This window comes from Pelodiscus sinensis, chromosome 4 (assembly GCF_052426305.1).
Source record: "Pelodiscus sinensis isolate ZL-2025 chromosome 4, ASM5242630v1, whole genome shotgun sequence".
In the NCBI taxonomy this organism is placed as follows: domain Eukaryota; kingdom Metazoa; phylum Chordata; order Testudines; family Trionychidae; genus Pelodiscus; species Pelodiscus sinensis.
The window spans coordinates 51,906,706-51,928,896 of NC_143055.1; the positions used below are offsets into that span (position 1 = coordinate 51,906,706).

General features: G+C 42.5%; 1 protein-coding gene across 7 annotated transcripts in view; it reads left to right on the top strand.

Moving 5' to 3' along the window:
• The window catches only part of CEP135 (centrosomal protein 135), an 85,215-nt gene extending 78,328 nt beyond the window's left edge, over positions 1 to 6,887 (top strand). For 4 of the 7 annotated variants that reach the window (XM_075930384.2, XM_075930389.2, XM_075930390.2 and 1 more), the window contains 3 exons: positions 67 to 171; positions 3,199 to 3,342; positions 6,303 to 6,887. In XM_075930384.2, coding sequence (XP_075786499.2) covers positions 67 to 171; positions 3,199 to 3,342; positions 6,303 to 6,351 — 298 coding nt within the window. In that variant the 3' untranslated portion in view covers positions 6,352 to 6,887. Of the gene's footprint in view, positions 1 to 66; positions 172 to 3,198; positions 3,343 to 5,387 lie in introns of all 7 variants that reach the window. The other 3 variants (XR_012904293.2, XM_075930385.2, XM_075930387.2) reach the window with 3 other exon arrangements.
• Positions 6,888 to 22,191: the final 15,304 nt, after the last annotated feature.

A 22,191-nucleotide genomic window follows, 5' to 3' on the forward strand; every position in this document is an offset into this window, starting at 1 on the left:
CTAAGATACCAGCTGAAAGTGTGGAACAGTTTAAGAAAATTCTTTTACTTTTCATGATCTTTTTAGAATCAGTCATAATAGAGAGGTTTCCAGTCTTCGAAGTAAAGTTGCACAGCTGCAGACAGACTATGATGTTTTAAAAAGGCAACTGACAACTGAACGATTTGAACGGTAAGCACCTGTGATGTTTTTGTTGCACTGGGGTGATCCTCCTTTCCAGTCATTAGGATAGCTACTAATGCAATACCATGTGCTGGAAAATAATTTTCCCAATAACTTTTTAAGGTGTACCACAACTCAATTTACAAACAGGCATTCCTTTTGGTTCAAAGATTCTTGATGTTGATTACCTCCAATATATCAATACAGGTTGGACCTCCCTGGTCCGGCACCCTGGGGACCTGACTGGTCCTGGGGATTTGCCAGACCAGGGAAGGTCCCTCCCCTCATTGCCATGCTGTCACTGAGCTATGGCTCCAGCCTGTCCCCGCTGTTGCCTGAGCCCCGCTGGGCTCTCCCCGGCCCCACTACTACCAGGGCCAGAGTGCCACAGCCAGAGCTGTGCAGCCGAGGCAGAGCTTCATAGCCGCCTGGCTCTGGGGCGGGAGCTCTGAGGCCAGGGAGGAGGGACAGGGCCAGAGCTCTGCAACCCAGGCCCGAGCTCCCTGGCTGCTGCTGGGGCTGGAGTTCCCTGGCTGCTAGAGCCAGAACGTAGCTGGAGCTCCATGGCTGGGGATGGGGTCAGAGTTCCCTGTCTGCCACTGTGGTTGGAGCACTCTGGCTGGGGCTGGAGGTCCACAGCTGCAGCCCAGGCTAGAGTTCCCCAGCCGCTGGGGCCAGGGACCTCCTCTGGGGCCAGAACTCCCAGCCATGACTTCCCCCCGCCCCCTCCATACACACTGGGCTCCCAGCTGAGTTGCTGGTGTCCCTTATGGCGCTCTTGCCCGCTGCCAGACCTCTCTCTTCCTGGGCTCTGTGGTCCAGGAACATCTGTGGTCCATGCTGGACCATGGATGTTGTTGGACCATGGAGTCCCAGTTAAGGGAGATAAAACCTGTATAAGCATATGTACCCTTCTATTTTATATCTTAGCAACAATACAGTTGTAAGCATTGGCCAAAATTTTTACAACAGGATCAAGTCCAGAAGATGCTTTCCCATCATGTTTTTGACTCCTGTAAAAACTCTGACAAATAATCCCAAGAAAACCTTGGTTTTGTATGTACTGTAACAAAAAGTGATGTTATTGGTTGGTATCAGACTTTAGTTATGCTAAAATGAAACAGCATAAAGGCTGAACCTTGTCGTGTGCCCCTGTCAAGAAGAAAGTGATGGCTGGGAATCTTCTTTTCAAAGATTTTTTTTTTTTAACTTCATTTTGTTGTATTTTTTCCTCTAAGCATTTCCTTCTGATAGAGTAAACAAATCAACTATTTATTTCATCTGGTATCCAGTTAGCTCAGTGGCTATCATTAGAGCCCTGCAAATCTGCAGATACCTGCTTCATATCCGCGGGTATCTGCATCCACAAATGTGGATGCGGATATCTGCAGCTCATTTTTGCTGATGCAGATACAATATTTTTATCTAAAACTCTGCAAATTTGTGGATATCTGTTTTATGTCCTGGGTGTCTACATCTATGGTTCATTTTTGCAGCTGTGGCAGCAGATATCAATTTTGTATCTGTACAGGGCTCTCGTTCTCATCTTTGTGCCTGTAGTAATTTGCATATCACCCACCACCATCACGCAGTAGATATACTGATTTAAAAAAATCAATATGTGACTTTCACTAAATATTAAAAACAGAAAGGCTTTGATTCAAACAGACAACAATCCATTGTAATAAGAGCAAAAGCAAAATTTCTGTTGTAATCAGTACTTACAATTAAATGTATATGCCATACCATGGCAAATGAATTAATGTACAGATGGCAGTTATTTTGTATATTGCCATGCAAGCTTCACAGAAATCTGTCAAAAGCACATTACCATCTTGAGACTGGATATGTCTGGAGGAATTAGCTTTGCCAATTATTCAGTGCTATGGATATAATGTGTGCAATATGTTGGGTTTTTGTGTTTTTCCTAATGCTTCTCATGCTCCTCCCGAATATATTCCATGCCCTCAGTTGGAAAACCTCAAAATTACCTATATTTTCCTTATTTCTGTTACTGCAACCCAAACCTTAAATAAAATCATGCTAATATTTCAAGAATCACTACAAGTTTAACACAAAAAATTCCTCTGTCTCATGATATTATTCGTTTTCATTACATGCTTTGCGCCTAGCTTGTTCTAACACGAAAACACAATTTAAAATCATAATACACCCTCATCCAATGTAGGCCTATATTCCTAAACCATTGTTGCAGCTTGATGTCAATGCTTGTGAGGTTGTTTTCTATCCTCTTCAGTGCTGTTTGAGGTCCAGAAGAAAACTTTCTCACCTTCAAAATTGGGGATGGAGTGTTTGGTTTTTTTAAAAAAAAATATTACAAGTAGTTTAAGATACTATACCTAGTTCTGAAACTCCTGGTAAATTCAGTGGATTTATCATTGCATTTTAGAGTGATTTTCTTCCTTCACGTCCTGAGGTATGGGAGACCCATATAAAAAGTAAACATACTGAGTTTATAGAAGAATGAGACTTAACTACACAATGTTTTCAATTCACAAAGTAAACAACCTGAAAAAATAGATAATTTTTTCTAACATTTTATCATACACTTAAGGCAGAGGTGGGCAATAAGTGACCCATGTACTGGATGCAGTTCGCCACGATTAGTCCCTGGCAGGCTGCCGGATAGTTTATTTACCTGAGCATCTGGCCAATTGGAATGGTGAACAACAGCCCATGGGAGCTGCAAGCAGCTGTACCTGCAGAGACACAGGTAAATAAAGTATCTGGAGGTCCCGCAGTCTGGCCCACAAGCCGTTCATTGCCCACCCGAGCCTTACGTGTTACTTTTAATTATTAATTTTTTAAGAAGTTATCCATGTCCCTTAAATATAATTGAGACATTTAAAGCAATGTAGTATGATGTAACCTTTTAAATTATCGCCTTTCATTTTCTTTTATCTTCTAATTTCTATAGATAAATAGTATGATGTGGCAGAATATGAATGCTAATAATGGTAATAAAGATAAATGTATACAAATTACTACGGAAAAACATTTTTATCTGCTTTGTAGAGAGCGTGCAATTCAGGAGATGCGTCGACATGGTCTGTCCACTTCTTCTGCCCTTACTTCATTTCCACTTAGCTCAACAATGAGATCTCCTTCCCATTCTCCAGAGCGTGCAATTGTAAGAACTGATCGAGCAACAACAGAAAGGTAGGTAAGGAGGAATTTCTTGTGTCATGACATCCAAGGATACTAAGGAAGACAGTCCTTAATTCTTCCTCCCCTTCAGAGTAGCCAAGCATTTTTGTAGAGGGGTGCTCATAGTTCAGCACCTCCTAAATCTTGCTTCTAACACTCAGATGCTCTAGGACAGTGGTTCCAAAGCTGTGGTCCACAGACCCCTGATGGTCTGTGATGGTACTGCTGGAAGTCTGTGGAAGGTTTAAAAATAAGAATCAAGCCCACCGCTTAATTTTCTTCTTTTTTCTTTTTCTTTTTCTTTTTCTTACTTTTCCCCGCCTTTTTCCCTCCCCTAGGGAGGAGGGTCTATAAATTTTAATAGATTGAAAAGGGGTCCATATGCTGAAAAAGGTTGGGAACCACTGCTCTAAGAATACTAGAAGCTACCTCTTAAGAAGACAAACACTGTTTTAGGAATCTTATACTAAAGTAGATAGCATAAATACATAGATAAATACTAGTATGAGCTTTGGAAAAAGTTGTGCCAGTTTATCAGTTCTCTCCCCGAGCAGAATTGTATGGAATTCAATCTATGAGGGATTGGAAATGGCCTAGCATCAACTGTGGAAATCTCCAGTGCATTTGATACCCATAGATATATCTGCCTGAGATTTTTGGTTTCCAGTAGTCAATTTAATAGGTTGTCTTTTGCCCAAATCCCCATTTAGTAAATATTCAATCACATGAAGGCAAAGGAAAGTATAGTCACATTTTGTTTTGTGAGATTTATTATCATTCCCTCCACCTTCCACAAAAGAAATAAGGAATAGACCAAGATGATGATCTTTATTCTTGATTAGTTTAAAGGGTACCAAGAAAGTGTAGGGCTGCTGTATGTATTAGCAAAGACCTCAGTCCAAGCTCCAGCTATTAAATAGCAAATGCTTTGATATTTTTGGAAAGGTTCTAGCATAAACTTACAGCTGCCCAAGATGCATCTTAAGGGCTCTTCCATCTGATTGCCAAGGTCTGAATATTCAAATTCATAAGGCACACTGTCAGAGGTAGGTTAGAGTCTGTAACTAGCCTGTAATCTTTTACTGTCCCAAGAGATTTGCATGACACTTACATGGGTGTCTACATTTTTACCAAGTGTTATTATTTTAGATGCGGATGCATCCAGTTAGTGTTACAAATGTGGTAACAGGTTCTGTGATCCACCTCTTGTATTCCTCCCTGATGTTACATCTCAGTGAAAAGTCAAATGACAGTGAAATGTATCTTTTCAAAAAGCACTTAGTAACCACTTATGCTATCACAGCTGATTTGTCTGACTAAAGCATGTCAGAACTATCAGAGGGGAACCAAGAATCCCAACATCTCACAAAGCTAACTAAAGAAGCCATTTAAAATTTGTACTTTTTCCATGGATTTTTGCTTGAATCCGAATACTTTTGAAACGTCTGGTTTCATAAACAAATTTAACATTTGTTCAATCTCCTCTCTGAATCGAATACATAATTGTTTCCTGGCTTTCAGACTTGCCCTTGAACTTATTTCTAGAGCCCTGCAAACCTGCAGATATATACGTTATATACACAGCTATCTGCATCTGCAGATATCAGTGCAGGTATCCGTGGCTTGTTTTTGCAGATACAGATGTGGATACAAATTTTGTATCCATTCAGGATTCTACTTATTTCACCCTCTCTCATTGGTTTTACTTTTTATTTATCCCTTCCTTGCACCATTCCACCGTGGAAGTATGCTCTGTCAATTGTGCTGTTTATACTGTATAATGAGATTCTCCCCCCCTTTTTATAAGCCACTTAAGTCTGACCTAATGACTTCTTTCTTGTCTTTGGCTTAGATTGTACTTCTGTTAATTGTTTCTGTGATGTGTCAAGAATTTTATTTTATATGAAATTCTGTAGGTGATATTATAGGCTGATTCAAGTTACTTAGGAATAAATTATGAATAAGATAATTTAATATATTTTACTTTTGGTTGAATTGATAAAAATACTATAAGAAAATGTTTATATTTTAAAATTTCTTCCTCCTCCTCCTACCAGAAATGTGAGCTTCAAGGAATAACCATACCTGAGTTAGTCTTAAAACTAAACAAGTAATAGAAGGATTTACTTGTTTCAAGGACTTGTGAAAAATATGACGGTTGACATGAATTCTACCTCTGACTTGGCTTCAAATCACTGATAATGTGTGAATTTGTGTGTGCACGTGTCATACAATCAGTGTTGCAAAACTCTGTTCTCTCATTTATCTGGCAATGTCAAGGTTTTTTGTGGGGGTGTTTTTCATGCACAAAATTGGATGCAAAAATTCACATTATAGCAAAGTTGCATAACAACTTTGCAAAGTTAGCATAATAGCTATATAAATATATGGTGCAAAAAAGGAACATGAGTTAGAATTGCTTGACAACTTCTGATTTCTCTGCTTATTTACATTTGTTTAAATCAGATGTGGCTTTAAACATTTTTACATATTATAGCATGAGTTAATATTGATTAAAACAGGTCTGGACTTTTAAAAAGATTTGTTGATGCACAGTATATTTGTTATGCTGCTGGTGGATTTCTGTGAATCTTGGATTTTTTACATGTCTTTTCTGTTTACATGTCATTGCTTTTATATATCCCATGTCTTCCAGAATATCAGTTCATTTTTTTAATGCATTATCACCCTGACTATAGATTTTTCTTAATGAAAAATTGTCAACACAATAATTTGTATTTTATAAATTTATTTTATACATCCTCTCTACAGAAAACTACACTGTTCTTTTTATTAATGTCTTCTGTAATATCATTTATATCTTTTTGACAATGTTAATGACAAGTAATGTAAATATGTGATTGTAAGTGTATACTGTATTAGAATGTACTAAATATTACACAATAGTTCTGTTTTACTTTCTGAATATTTCCAAACTAAATCTGGAGATATTTTTCAATTTTTTTTAAAAGATCAGAACAAATTATGGAATCGTTCATGCAGATGAGTTCAAGCTCTTAGAGGTTACATAGTGCCTTACTAGGATACAGAGCTATTAGGTAAGTGCAATCAGGATTAATCTCTTTAAGAAAAAATGTGACAAACAATTATGAAAAGTTTAGGTCAAAGTAGATTTTGTACTGTGCTTTGTTCATTTCTATAACACATTAAAACCGATCTGTGTCAGGGAACCATATATTTGGATTCATTTTAATTATCCTTCACTGAAATGCTAAACTTGAATAGTGCTTAACAGTACTAATTCAAAAAAGATAATGTGACAAGTATTTACTGGTGCTATATATAATTAGAAGGGGAAACTTATACTGTTGTAATGCATCCCTGCTGACTGATTTACAGGATTACATTCATATAACTGTGAAGAAAATCCTGTACTTCCCAGATTCAATTATGGACACCAATAAGGAATAAAGAATATATAAAATGACATGGAAGAATTAAACTTCAGCCTTCATTACACTTGGTCTCCTATCCTACAGTATTTTGCAATAAGACTGTTAAGATTGTGACTTAATAAAAAAGTATTTTAACTGGAACTTTGGTGTTACTAGAAATATTGTAATTTACTTAAAATATTGTTGTTAATGTATATAAGATGTATTCTTGCACTAGAAGACTTACACAGTGTTGTCCACGTCCTTTAGGGCAGGGTGTAGGGCGTACAGGAGTCAGGGCAGGACCTTGGGATTGTGTGGAGGGCGGGGGCTCAGGGCTGGCGCTGGGATCATGGGCGGGTGCAGGAGTTAGGGCACGGGGTGAGGGTAGCTCTTGGCTTCTCCCCAAGGGAACCCCAGCGCAGCAGGGACTGTACACCCTGCCCACCTGCTCATCTCCAGGAGCCAATGGGGCCTCTCTCCTCCCTGCCCTAGCCCAGGGCAGGGAGGGGGCTGACAAGGGTTCTCTCCCAGGCCAGGGGTCCCATTTACCTCATCTGCTGACAGGCAAGATGGAGGAACCCCAGCTCTGTGGGCTACTCCCTTGGTGGTAGTAGTATGGTTGCCCTCAGTGGACATTCTTCTGGGATAGGTCTCCCCTGTGGGCTCACTGCCAGGGATGGCTCTAGGCACTGGCAAATCAAGCACATGCTTGGGGCGGCATTTCCAGGTAAGCAGCTGCCCCCTGCTGCAGCCCCATTCCCCTTCGCCGGCGAGAGACCTCTCCCTGCCGGCCACCTGGCTCGCTGCGCCTGCCCCGTGCCCCTCTGGCTTTGCGCCTTCTTTGCACCCCGCAGCGCCTTTTCTCTGCGCCCATCTGGGTCTGTGCCCCCCACTCCCCACACTGCCCCTGGACCCCGATCCTTCTTCCCTTCCCGTTCCCCACGTCCCATTCCCCGTGCCTCCCCCGCACCCTGCTCCCCCCAATCCCTCCGTCCCTCTAGCTCTGTGCCTCCCATTCTCCGCGCCACTCCTGTACCCACACACTGTTCCCCTCACTCTTCTGGCTCTGTGCACCCCAGTCCCCCTGCTTCCCTCAGTCCCCGCACCCCTCTGGCTCTGCACCTCCTATTCCCCACGGTGAATCCTGCTCCCCCTTTTTTACCCATGCCCCTCTGGCTCTGTGCTGTCCCTGCACCCCCTGTGGATCGAGAGTGAGGGGTGCTTGTCCATAGGGAGGGGCTGGACAGGGCAGGCGAGTGAAAGGAGAGGGGGAGTTTACTTGAAGCACCTTTGCCTTTTATGGAAAAAAAAATAAAATTGTATTTTCTATTTATAGGGCTAAAATGCTGGGACACAAACAAAAACGAAAACAAACAAAAAAAATTGCAAAGTGCAAACATGTAAAAGCCAACAAAAAAAAGGAGGGGGGGGGGCAGCCAAAAAAATGTTTGCTTGGGGTGGCAAAAAATGTTGGTGGCTTTAGCTCTTCTGATTTAAGAGGAGTTTTTGATCAAACAGATGCACAGACACACACACAGACAGATGTACTCTAATATATAGATAGATATAAATATATATCTATATCAAAAGTGACATGTTTCGTCATTTTAGACAGTCATATAACCTAGTATCTACACAGATATGGACCAAAATGGCAACATAAACCACACAAAAATTTAAGAATGACTTATAAATATTCTTAACAGGTTAGTTCTAACTTCTGGGGGCATGGAAAGGAACTGTTTAAAAAGAATGTACAAATTCATTTATTTATTTGTAATGGGTTGTTGGTTTGTCCATTATGCGGTGGAGGGAAATGATCCTATAGGGACAGATACTACCTTAAATGAAGTTGACGGCAAAGCTGTCATTGATATCTGTGGTGCAAGATGAGGTTCATAGTAATTATACAAAATATATTTTTACATTATTCTACTTCTTTTTCTGTTTTGGATAGTCTCCTCAGTAGTTTATAAGTCTTTAATTTACATCATTTTTACTGTCAAATTTTTCAATAATAAAATCCTACATGAAAAGAGTGAGGCTATGTTACACTACAAAATTAAGTCTACCTGGGTTTTATGTAAGCATACAGTAAGTTGGTTGTGCACATCCACACTATGTTCCTGTGTCGGTGTTTGTTCTAAGTTTTTTGCCATCCTGTAATTTTGTCTGCATCCTATAATGTTTCATGTCTCTTTTCAAAAAGCCCGGAAAACCTGTGCATCTGCCATCTCAGTGACAAAATTGGGTCCCTCAGCTCCACACTATGGGGCTACTCAGCTCCACACTACCATGCTACATTGGCATACCTGTGCTCCTGTATCATGTCTGGTGAAGACATGCCATGCCAACAGAACAGCACCCTCCCATAAGAATACTGTAAATTAGCGAATATAACACACATCCAAGTATAACACACTCATGTATTACCCGCAGTTTTTCTATTGTGTGTAAAAAAAAAAAAAAAAAAAAAATTAGAAAACCCGCGGACGTACATAACCCACAGAGACTTCTGCTGCCTTCATAAAAGAATCTGGTGGTCTTTCATGTGGTTGCCACTTGCCAGCTATAAAGATTGAAGATTACGACATCATACAACCCGATAATACTGGGTCTTGTTATTTTATTTTAGTAAACACAACATTGCCGCTCTTATTAAATTATTATTACATCGAAGATGCTGATTTTATTATGTTGATCTTGTCTTCTTGTAATATGAGTAAAATATGAGTAAAAATCAAATTGCATAAGACGTGGACATATATACCCCGCCAGGGGGGTGCGTGGTAGGTAAAAACATGGACACAACCCGTGGGCTATATTCACTAATTATGGTAATTACTCCAACTCTACAAGAGATGGAAGCTATGTTGGCAGGAGATAATCTCCCACAGACACAGCATGGTGTTGACCCGGCTTTAAGTCAATGTAACTTACGTCACTCGGGAGATGGCTTTTTCAAACCCCTGAGCAACATAAGTTACATTGACTTAAGCAGTAGTGTAGACAACCCCTTAGTGATGAACTTTATGAATACAGTATATCTGATCCAAGACATTTCAAGTAGTCTTGCTGGAAGCCATGGAAAGAAACACTTCCTTGTTGATGTTGACAGTCGCAGAACAACTGAACATGATGGAGCGCCAGTCTGGTCCCAACAAATAAGCTCTGACTGGTGGGATCCCATCATTATGCAGGTATGGGATTACAAAAAGTGACTACAGAACTTTTGTATGCACAAGGACTCATCTTTCCTTGTACTATGTGCAGAATTTGTCCCAGCCCTCTTGCACAGAAGCACCAAAATGAGGCCTACCCTAACAGTGCAGAAGCAAGTGGTGAAACTGGAATTTTGCAACACCAGACTGCTGCTGGTCAGCCAGGAATCAATTTACAGGTAGATAGTGTGCTGGAATGGATGACTTTGCTGCAGTGAGATTCTTGAACTGCAATGGGGCAGTGGATAGTACACTCTTCTGAGTTTTCTTCCTGTTCTCAACGTTCCTGCCCATTTTGTCTCGGAGTGATCTTCCATGCCTTCTGCTGCTCTGGAGGGCTTCTGTGAGCTCTACCAACATGTCATCCCACATTCTCTTTCTTCTTATTCGGCTCAGCCTCTGCTGATGAGGAAGGAGAGTTGAAGGCCACATTAGCAGCTGCAAAAGATACAATGAACAAATGTACTTCAGAATAGTGTATATTCAAAGAATATAGAAAATTTGCTATATTGAAATTACTCCCTTTAATCCTTGCAAGTTTAAAGCAGTACATTTTGACTTCGGCCAGCTTTTTGTGTACTGCCTAGGAGGGGGAAGGCAAAGAGCTGACACAAGGCAGGTGAGGTAGGACACAAGTTGTAGTGTTTGCAGTTCAGGAAGTTGAATACTGACACCATTTCCCACCGGCAGTGGTGATTTTAGCTGATATAACTGAGAATAACAGAGGCAGAAATGGAATAGTTGCTGCACATGCTCAGCTGTTAGCCTGTGTGGTGCAATGATAGCTGCCTAGTTAATTGCTGAATGGCATGGGAAAGTGTCTTACTACAACAGAAGAAATAAAGTAGCCCTCCCCAGAGACCTTCAGCAACACATTGCAGAGTACCCCCAACAAAGTTTCCTCAAGATCTCTGTGGAGGACTAACTGGACATTCCAGTCCATCTCATATAGTTTTCAGGGCCCCCTCTGCTTAATTGTGCTGGGCAATGAGAAGGAGATAGCCTCTCTGCCTCTGCTGGTTATTTTACTACCCTTTGTAACATGAATAAAAATAGTAAATGAGAAGCTGTGTCCCTGCAATATCAATGGAAACTGCATTCTTAGCAGCAGTAACTTTCCTGACATCCAGCTAGCCTGTGGTGGAATATTGAAACTAGGTGGGTTGACAAAATGAAGTAAAAACTGCTTCTGGATCCTCCTGGTCATCTGTTTCCCATTCTCCTTCTCCTCTTCCTCATCCAGCATCTCACCCTTGAGTGTATCATGGTAGTCTGTGACTCTTCCAATATGTCCACAGGGCCTTTGGGGACAGGGTCACCACAGAGCATCCAGCTCCTTGTAAAAACAGCACATTTGCAGTGTCATAGCAGGAGCAACTGGCAACTGTTTGTCTTACTTGCCTTCTGGTATGCCTGCTGCAGCTCCTTTCATACAGCACTATTTCAGGTTCCTCTGGGGTTCTTCTCCCTCCTACCTCATATGGTCTGCTTGTAGCTGTCCAAATTTCTAGGGCTGGATCAGAACCTTACCTGTGAAATGTCTTCTCCCCACAGAAGCAGGAGATCCTGTGCATGCCAGACAGCAGTGCGTTTGGAGAGTGTAGCTAGCATGCTCAGCTAGATAGTTGCTAGATGAACTCAAGATGCTGAGCAAAAGAAAATGATATTTCAGAAATGTGCAGGCTTTTAAAGGGAGGCAGAGTGTATTCCTGTGTACATGGCTGCCGGGCAGTGGAGTTCAAAATAGTGATGACAGTGGGCATTGTAGGGCATTGTAGGACATCTTTTATAAGTCACTAAAATAGATGTAAGCAGTGCAGTGTCTGCACCAAACCCTGCCAGAACCACAGATATAAAACCTGCAGACCTATTTCCACTGCTACAATGATCAGTACCCCATAACACACTTTCAAAATCCCTGCATCCGACACATACCTATTATAATATGTCATACCTCATCCAATACACTAAATGCCCAAATAATAACTACATGGGAAGAAGTGAAAGTAGACTGATATGGTGTAACATAAGAGAAACTGGCTGGAATGGTATGGCATAAGCTATAGCTGATGTGGCATACCAGAAAGACACTGTACTGCCCCCAGCCACTTTTCTCAAAACACTCAGGGTACGTTTAGACTACAGGGTTTTGTTGACGGAAATTTTGTCGACAGATACTGTCGACAAAACTTCTGTCGACATAGAGCGTCTAGACACATTCAGTTCTGTCAACAAAGCAAGCTGTTTTGTCGACAAAACCCTGTAGTCTAGACGCAACCCTACAGGCAATAACACCTTCTGTCGACAGAAGGTGTTATGCCTCGTAAAATGAGGTTTACCAGCGTCGACAAAACTGCTGAGTTCTGTCGACGTTATGTCGACAGAACTCAGCGGTAGTGTAGACGCAGGTATAGTTTTGTCGACAAAAGTCCACTTTTGTCGACAAAACTCTGTAATCTAGACACACCCTCACTCTGTATATGACCTTTGCCTTCATCCCCTAATAGAAACCGGAAATCTGCGCAAGGCCTTCAAAGACTAGCCTGAAAGCTTACATTCATAACTTTGCTATATACTGAAAATCATGGTCTTAATAAGGAGAGTAGATTTATGCTAATTACAACAGTCTATAACAGACTACCTGTGCCTGCTGACAGAGGGCAGGTAGAGTGAGAACTTCTGGCTTCAGAAGTCAAAGGACAGTCAGTCCATGTGAGCATGCTCAGTACAAGCCCAGGAGAAAATGGGAGAACAGGAACATGACACTTCTGTATGGGTGTCAACGATTTGCTTGATGTTTGATCTTAAGGGCCTACTAGTTTGAAAACAAACCTGCAGGATATTGTTCTTTGCTGGAGTGTCATCTCTCCTGAAGAGTTGTTTTCTTATTGGACATTGCTAAGATGGGGGAATAGGAAACTAACAGCTTTTTTATAGGTTCTGGTTTCCTATCCTGGTAAGTTTAGGAACAGGACAGAACAGGTGTAGTCATGGATCAACGTATGACATCCCATATAGTTTCATCCTGAATTGTATTTTTATTCTAGTTCCTATAGATAATTCCAGAAAATAGAGCAAAAGGAATACTTCTTGACTGCTCTTTCAAAAAAACACAGTATATTTCCGGAGATGTGAGACACCTGAAGAGCACAGAGTCTGCTTTCTAGCTGGCTGATGCTGCAGAGACAGTAACCTTACCAGTCTGAATTGGTAGGTTAAACATATCAACATTATTTTTTTTTAAAACTTTAATCTGTTTCATCCTTAACTCCTTTGCTATATAAATGTTGAATGGATTAATCTAAAGCCAGTGTGCCTCTTTAAACATGGATTTTAGAAAGCTTCATTTTGAAACTTTAATTTTCTCAGACCCTCCTAAACTGGTTAGGAACTATTTAGAAAAGCTAGACATACACAGATCCATGGGTCCTGATTTAATGCATCCAATGGTACTAAGGGAGTTGACAAATGTCATTGCAGAGCCTTTGGCCATTATTTCTGAAAACTCGTGGAGATCAGGGGAGATCCCGGATGACTGGAAAAAAGCAAACGTAGTGCCCATCTTTAAAAAAGGGAAGAAGGATAATCCAGGGAACTACAGACCAGTCAGCCTTACTTCAGTCTCCAGAAAAATCATGGAGGGGATCCTCAAGGAATCCATTTTGAAGCACTTGGAAGAGGGGAAAGTGATTAGGAAAAGTCAACATGGATTCACCAAAGGCAAGTCATGCCTGACCAATCTGATACCTTCTATGATGAGGTAACTGGCTCTGTGGACACGGGAAAGTCAGTGGATGTGATCTACCTTGACTCTAGCAACGCTTTTGATACAGTCTCCCACGGTATTCTTGCCAGCACATAATATAGATTGGATAAATGGACTTGTCACATTACTGGATTATAAGGGGAGCAGCCAGATCACTGTTGCACCCATGGGGGGGGGGTATTTGCCCCAAAGTGTATACAAAGGGGGCCATATGAGGTGTCACATGAAAGCTTCTGTTCTACTGATTCTGTATATGCTATTCATGTACTTGTATAATATCTGTGGAGTTATAAACATGTACTCTGTATGGATGCTGGAAAATTCTCTGTCTGTGGCTGAGCAGTGGACAAGGAATGCTCAGCCAATGGCTATGCTAATTAGCAATGGGACAACAAATCTCTAGGTGTCAGTTCATACCTCAGGAATGTTACTGATACCTGCAGACCAGCATGAATAGGTTTTTGGACCATGTGACCTTCTCTGGCCAAGAAGATGCCAGGAGAGGTATATAGGTGCCATGTGGCACCCTCTATCTTGGTGTTGGGTTTAGTTCCTGATCCCAGATGCAGCCTTGCAGGGAACAACAAGCCGGAAAGAACTGTGGGCCCATCCTGACATAGGATGTACACCAGAGACTTTGAAGGTAACATCTCTGCAAAGAGCCAGCATCGAGAACTGGGTGATTTGATGCATGTAATGTATTATCCTTAACAACCTTACTCTCATGCTTTTCTTTCTTTTAGTAATAAACCTTTAGATTTTAGATTCTAAAGGATTGGCTTTGCATGGTCTTGTGGATAAGAGTGTAAATTGATCTGGACCTGTGGCTGGTTTCTTGGGACCGGAAGAACCTGTTTGGGGTAGGTGAGATTGGGTTCTAGAACCCCTCACCTGTGTGTCAGCCCCAGGGCTGATTGGGGCACAGGAAGAGCTGAGATGTCTGAGGGGTTTTGCTCGTGAGGCTTCTGGCTGGCCAGATGGGAAGCTGAAGCGCTTGGTGTAACTGGTTTGTGGCCTATTTGGGAAAGTCTCTAGTCTGGGGCTATAAGGAGCCCTGAATTTGAGCAATTCGCCCTGAGCGGACACCCTCAGCTGTACCTAGACCCGTCCCCTTCCATCACAGGACTGTGAGGTGGATAGAAAGCTGGCTAGATTGTCAGGCCTAGCAGGTAGTGATCAACAGCTTGATTTCTGGTTGGTGGTTGATTTCAAGTGAAATGCCCCAAGGATCGGTTCTAGGGCTGGTTTTCTTCAAAATCATTATTAATGACCTGGATGAGGGGATGGATTGCACCCTCAGCAAGTTTGTGGATGACACTAAGGGGGAGAGGTAGCTACGTTGGAGGGCAGGGGTAGGATCCAGAGTAACACAGACAGATTAGAGGATCGGGCCAAAAGAAATCTGATGAGGTTCAACAGGGAAAAGTGCAGAGTCTTAAGTTATGGTGGGGGAGCTCTAAGTTGAATATTAGGAAAAACTATTTCACTAGGAGGGTGGTGAAGCACTGGAATGGGTTACCTATGGAGGTGGTAGAATCTCCATCCCTAGAGGTTTTTAAGTCCAGGCTTGACAAAGCCCGGGCTGGGATTATTTAGTTGGGTTTGGTCCTGCTTTGAGCAGGGGATTGGACTTAATGACCTCCTGAGGTCTCTTCCAGCCCTAGGATTCTATGATTCTATATCATTTTTAACACATAGGCCATTCATTAAAAACTTACAGCTTGGGTAAAGCTGCATGTTCATCTATCCCGAGCAAGCAGAGAAGGAGGAATCAAAACATGTCTATAAAATAAATGAATAGAAGCAGTGTCTGCCTTTGCCATGCTCCATTACAAGGGTCACAATCACCCACATCCCTTATTTAACCTTTACACACCCCAATAGTAAGCCCTGGTAGGGGAGAAGAGCAGCGTAGGGGCAGGTGGAGGGTCTGGAACTCCCACAGCACCTCTGACTGACCTACTCCAACCTGGTTTCTGAGTCCTACCCCCTATGATTGCTGTTCTCTGAGCTCTGCCAGGGCTTTGCCAGCCCTGGAGCTAGGCTTCCCTCCACACTGCCCCGCCAACCAGACAGTTCTTACTGCCTAGGAACAGCCATGGTTGCCTATTTCTGGGCTCTGGCTTCTGGCTTGCAGTGGGGCAAAAGAGAAGAAGGAGAGGAGGAGTGGGGATGGGGCCTTATGAGAAGGTCTATAATTGTAGGCTAAGGCCTACAATCAGGCTTTATAACTTCAGGGAGACAGTTGAACACCTTCATTGACAAGCACAAATTTAGGATGGATTCTGGCTACAATGATTCCAGCTCTAGATCTACATGACTGGTATGTAGCTCTTGACTTTTAAGATGCTTATTTCTATATAAAGATTCAACTTATCTACTTATTCCCTTTTGTGGGCTTTTCCCCCTACCAATACAGCTGCTAGCACTCAGCCTATCAACAGCACAAAGGCTGTGTCTACATTGGCATGATTTTGCGCAAAAGTGCTCGCTTTTGTGCAAAAACATGCTGCCTGTCTACACTGGCAGGGAGTTCTTGCGCAAGAACACTGATGTTCTAATGTGTGAAATCAGTGCTTCTTGCGCAAGAACTATGATGCTCCTGCTCAGGAATAAGCCCTCTTGCGCAAGTGTTCTTGCGCAAGAGTCCAGTGTAGACAGGCAACATGAATTTCTTGCGCAAGAAAGCCCGATGGCTAAAATGGCCATCGGAACTTTCTTGCACAGGAGAGCGTCTACACTGGCACGGATGCTTTTGCACAAAAGCACATCTCTTCTGCAAAAGTAAATGCCAGTGTAGATGCTCTCTTGAGCAAATGCTTTTACACAAAAATTCTTGCATTAAAAGTATTGGTGCAAAATCTTGCCAATGTAGATGTAGCCAAAGGGTAGTCAGAAAATGCCTACTGGTAGAGACAGTTTTCCCTAGGAAGCAAGGAGTTCGGGTTTACCCATACTTGGATGGATGGCTCATTCATGGAAAGTTGCAATGAAGAAGTAACAAACTCCAGTCAATGGACTCTAGCTTTTTGCCTCAAGTCTTAAAGAAAAATCAATACTAATCTCTAACTCAAAGAATAGATTTTATGGCGGTGGTTTTAAATGCCAACATACAATGACCTGTCTGCCACAAGAATGACGGGACTATACTAGACCCATCCACCAGCAAGTTCGTCCAAAGACACTGAGTCCTAGGACACATGGCCTCCTACATATATGTAACTCTGTTTTGCCAGACTTCATCTTTTTTGCATACAAATCTGTATCAGCCAAGTAGTCATCACCTAGATATGTCAGTGCATATTCCTCTAGAAATTTAATTAATGGAAAAACCCTCTGAAAGTCTGCAAGGAAAGTACTTCTGTTGCCTTCAAAGATGTTGGTGAAAATTTGGTTGAGAAGCCCATGTGAACAACCTTCAGACACAGGGTATGTGGACTTCTCAGCAAAAACAACTTCATACACCTATTTTACTGAATATGCATAGTTTTATTTCCCTTCCCTTTCCTGCCAGTTATTGAACAACTTTTTCCTTACATTTTCTTTTCTGCCTTTCTTTCATTCTTTATCTGCCAGTTCTCTGAGGTTTTTTTAAGTCTTTCTTTGTCCTTATTCTGCCACTTTCACTTTTCCTTTCTTTAAATCATGAAATTTATCATTTCATGATGACTGTCATCCAAATTGCCTTCCGCTGAAAGATTTGCAACAAAATTCCTCTATGTGAGAATAAAGTCAAATGAATGTTCTTTTGATTACCTCACCCGCTTTCTGAAACAAAAAACCTAAAGAGAAAAAAAAACCTGTTATGGAACTACATCGATAGTAGTACATAGAAATAAAGGGTTAGAAGGGGACCTCAAGAAGCCATCTAGCTCATCCCCATGCACTGAGACAGGATTAAGTATACCTAAACCAAGCCTAACTAAGTGTCTGTCTTGTTAAAATCCTCCATTGATGGGCATTCCACAACCTCCCTAAAAAAAGCTTTCTAACTTGAGTCTCTTTGATGTAGATAAAGCATGCTGCTACTTTTCCTACCATTGGCAAACACGGAGAAGAACTGATCACCATTCTTTTTATAACATTGTTTTAAAATATGTGAAAACTTATCTTGTGCCCAACACCTCTTTTCTCTAAATGTGCCCAGTTTTCAACTTTTCCTCATGGGTAGAGTTTTTAAAAATTTTATTTTCAATGTTCTCTGCTGAACTCTCTCCGGTGTGTTCAAATCTTTCTTAAAGTATGGCATCCAAACTGGACACAATACTTCAGCTGAGGCCTCACCCAAAATTAATACCAAAGGTAGTCTCCAACTAAATCAGGTTGTGTATCTACCTGTATCTTCTCCCAAAATCACTTTCATATGGAGGCAAGACTAAGTTTCATACCATGTTCCGAGGGCACACACTTTCTACATTCATAGCACCAATGCCTCAGGATATCCCCAGACTGTTCTTAGCTTATGGAAATGAGGTAAAAGTAATGTCATTTCAACAGACTTTTTACACTGGATTCCTGCTTGCATCAGGGCATACTATGAATTGGCTAACATAAATCCACCAATGAGAGTGACAGCTCCCGCTACAAGAATACAGAATTGCAAGCAGCTTCAGTTGCATCTTGAGTAATGTTTCAATACTAGACAGATGTAGGGCAGATGTGTCCAGTTTGAGGTTCAGTGTGCATGTTTACCCAGCATTGAAGCATCCCTAATCTAAAACTAATTTTGGTAGGAATCTTGCTTATGTAAACTCCTAGCTCTCAGCTTTGGTAATCAAGGTTACTCCTTGTGAGTGACCAGCCGTGGAATATATCTGGACAAGTACTTCAGGAAGAAATAATTATTTTTCTTATAGGAACTGTGGCTCTTTGAGATGTTTTATCCACACATTTCACAACCTGTCTTCTATTCACACTATTACAGGGTTTCATAGCGATGAGATTCTGTATTGGTGAAAGAATTGAGAGGCACTTGGGGTTGCCCTGCCTGTTGTGCCCTCAGCTGAACATAAGTATATTTAGAGTGCCAGCAGGTAGCACCACTGCAGCTTAGCCCAGCCCCTGAGAGCTGTGAGAAATGCAGCTGCAGCCTCCCCTAACCCTAAAGCCCCAGAGAGTCAGCAGGGCACCTGACCGCAGCTTCCCCCAGCCCTGGAAGCTGGTGGGTAGTACAGCTGTAGCCTTCCCCAGCTCTGAAGGGCTGGAGAGCTGGTCTGCAGACATGGCAAATGGTTGGGGCCATGCTATCTGCACTCCTGACCAGCAAGGCCCTCCCTGCAGCCAAGGTGCCAGCCCCAGCGCTGGATGGCCAGTGTTCCCAGTGCCAAGAGGAAAGGTGGCGTGGCCCCCAACTTACCTGCCTCCACCTCTGGCATCATGACTGGGGGAATGAGGTCTGGGGGAGCATGGGTGGGGCCATGTGAGGGAGTTTGGGAAGGCAGTGCCTTCCCCTGCCTACAGTATCTGCTGCCCATGAGAAACAGGCTGTGATGGGTCCAGAGAAGGAGGGAAGAAAAGTAGTAGGGGGAAGTCAAGAGGACAGGGGTGCAGAGAAATGCCAACTTCTTGCATAGGTTCAGGTGTGTGAGGGGAATGTGGGGAGTGTCTTTCTGCTTCTCAGTCAGGGGCCATGTCAGTGAGGTTTTGTTTGTTTGTTTCTGACTTTTGTGTGGCCCTTGACCCAATAGAGGGCCAGGTTTTGCGGGAGAGGAAGAGCAAGGAGAAGAGAAGCAGCAAGGAGCAGGGCCAGAGTTCTGGCACTCCTGCAGGGGATCCCATTCAGTCATCTGCTACTGAGTATGCACATAAAATAAGATTCAGTTCTTGCTCCAAGAAGTTTGTAATTAAATTTTGTCTGAATTAGGATAACACTGCCTGTATCAGGGTATGGTACACATTCAAGGAGTTAGAGAAATCCTGCAGTAGTGGCTTTTGAAAAGCTTCCTGGAGCAGACATCCTGAGTGGAATAGGGGGATAATTTGATCAGTGAAAAATGAACGGGACTACTTTCTTAAGAAAAAAGGTGAGCAAGATTTCCTCTGTAACACACCCCTTTTTCTTCTTTCCAGCCATTAACACATATCTTCACTCTCCTCCTCTCCCATGATTCTTTATAGCAAGGGTGGGGAAGCTATGTGGCCACCAGCTTGACTGGATCATACCTCTGAGGCTCAGGGCTCTCTCCTCCCCAGCATTGGGGAGCTACTGCAGGGCTAGAACACACAAAATCTATTAGCCTGGCCTTGCCTTGGGTCTGGTGTGTGAGGGGAATGTCTTTCTGCTTCAGTTGGAAGATAGTCAGCAAGGTTTTTTGCTTTTGACTTGTGTGCAGCCCTTGACCCAAAAGAAGGTTCCCCTCCCTGCTCTATAACGTATGCAGTGTTGTAACCTTGTGTGTCCCAAGGTCTTTTACTATTGGTAGGAGAGACAAGCTTGTAAGCCATATGTAGTAAGTTCTCTGTTTTTTTGCCATCTCAAATTGGGCACCCAATATGAATGCACTTTTTAAAAATGTTACACTCTGTGCTTCAGCTCCTGTGATGTGGTGAGATGAGAGCCCCACACTAGCACTGCAAGACTTCAATTGAGCCAGATGGGCCCAATCAACTAATTAGGCTTCAAAGAGAAGAGTTTTGAGCTGGAGGCAGCTAATGAGAAACAGACTCACCTGTGCAGGAAGCTGTCTGGGGCAGATGCAGAGAAAAGGTAGAAACTCCCTGGGTTGGGGGCTGCTGGGAAAGGTTTCAGGAAGAAATTGTTATCTCAGAATAGAGAGAGAAAGGGAACCAGAGAGTGGGATGCAGTCAAGGGAAGGAGCAGAGAGAGAAACCTAGAACTGTTGAGATGAGTGCCCCTGGACTGGAACTCAGAGTTCAGGCCTGAGTTCCCTGTACCACCACTGCCTAGGACTGTTGATTTTGATGGACTATAGCCTGGAAGGGGGATCACTGGGTAATCTAGCCAGAGAGCTAAATTCCAAAGATGATGCTGGAAGTCCTGGAGCAAGAGGAGTTTCAGACTGGAGTTAGAGTGAGAGCATGCAAATCAAGGACAGGGAAGTTGGCCCAGAGTGCTAAAAGTGACCAGACAGAAGTGCTAGACCAGTGGTAAGTAGACCAACTCACTCCTCACTGTAAAACGAGTAGTACGTTCTTACTTGACAGGAGTATTGTGAAAATAAATTTAATGCTTGTAAAGCACTTGGATGTTGAAAGTCATTAAAAATTAAGAAATTTTGTCTTCAGAGCAGGGTTTGAGTAGTGTGCAGTGAATAAGACTTTGGGCTACACATTGAATAATGATAAAACAGTATACTGAATAGCTGATCAGTAAGTGAGCACCAGCCTTCTTGTGCATCAGAATCAGTTTTTCCTCTACAATATTTGTGTGCCAGACAGCGAGGGAATGTCATGTCGTGCATAAGGGAAAGAGGCTCCCCACGTTCCAGGACCTGGCTGCAGCTCAGCACAATCATTACAGGGAATGCCTGGATTTGCCTCTGTACTTTTGGACCATAGCATGTTCACTTGCTCTGTGGTAATGGTGTATCTTCTTTGAGACAATTGAGCATGCTTGCTGATTTAAGCTACTAAACACGAAGATCTGTCTACTGAGCATATGTGAAGTGCAACTTTCTAAGGATTGTAACTTGGCCAATTTTGGACTTTTCACAGAATAGTGAAAGCCACTTGCATGACACACAGGCCACTTCCTCTCAAAACAGCTTCCTTCTCTAAACTATGGAGACACTACAGTTATTCAAAGAAAAGGTCACCAAGATTTTTAGACACAACCTTGTAATTTTCCTTTGCCTTGTTCTTGGAAGTGGTTAAACCATTTTGGCTGACATCTTGCAAAACAAAAATCAGACTCGGGCAGACATGCATCATGAAACATTTTAGTTCTAACAGTTACAATGTTCAAAAAATATGTAAAATAGGGTATTGTAATGGGAAGTACTGACAATTATTACCATCCACACCTGCAATTATTGTGTAAGCAAGAGAGCTAGTGGCTACCCCTATATTTAAATTGCCTAGTATTCTGCATTATAAAATATTCTTGCTCCTTTTTGAAGATGCCCCAACACCTCCACTATTTACAGTAGATATTTTAAATTGTTTATTTTTTTGTCCTATGGAACAGCGGTGTGGCTAGGACAGGAAAACTGAGTGATCCTGGGCTTGGGGCAGGGGGAAATTACAGAAGTGGATTACTGTTTTCTGAAGGGGGGCCAGAGCAAGTGGGATCCCTTCCCTACACTTTCTGCCTTCAGTCCATCCCGCCTCCCTCCCGGTGCTCCTGCTGAGCAGCAGGTATAGGGTATAGTGTGTACCCTGCCCCTCCACTTGCTGCTCTTACTGGGGAGTTGGTCAAGGTGTGGGGGCTTGCCCTGCTCTGACTGGCACTTTTGCTTGGGAGTGGGTTGGTGTGTGTGGTCTTACCCCACTTGCCTGCCTGCTGCTTCTGCCACAT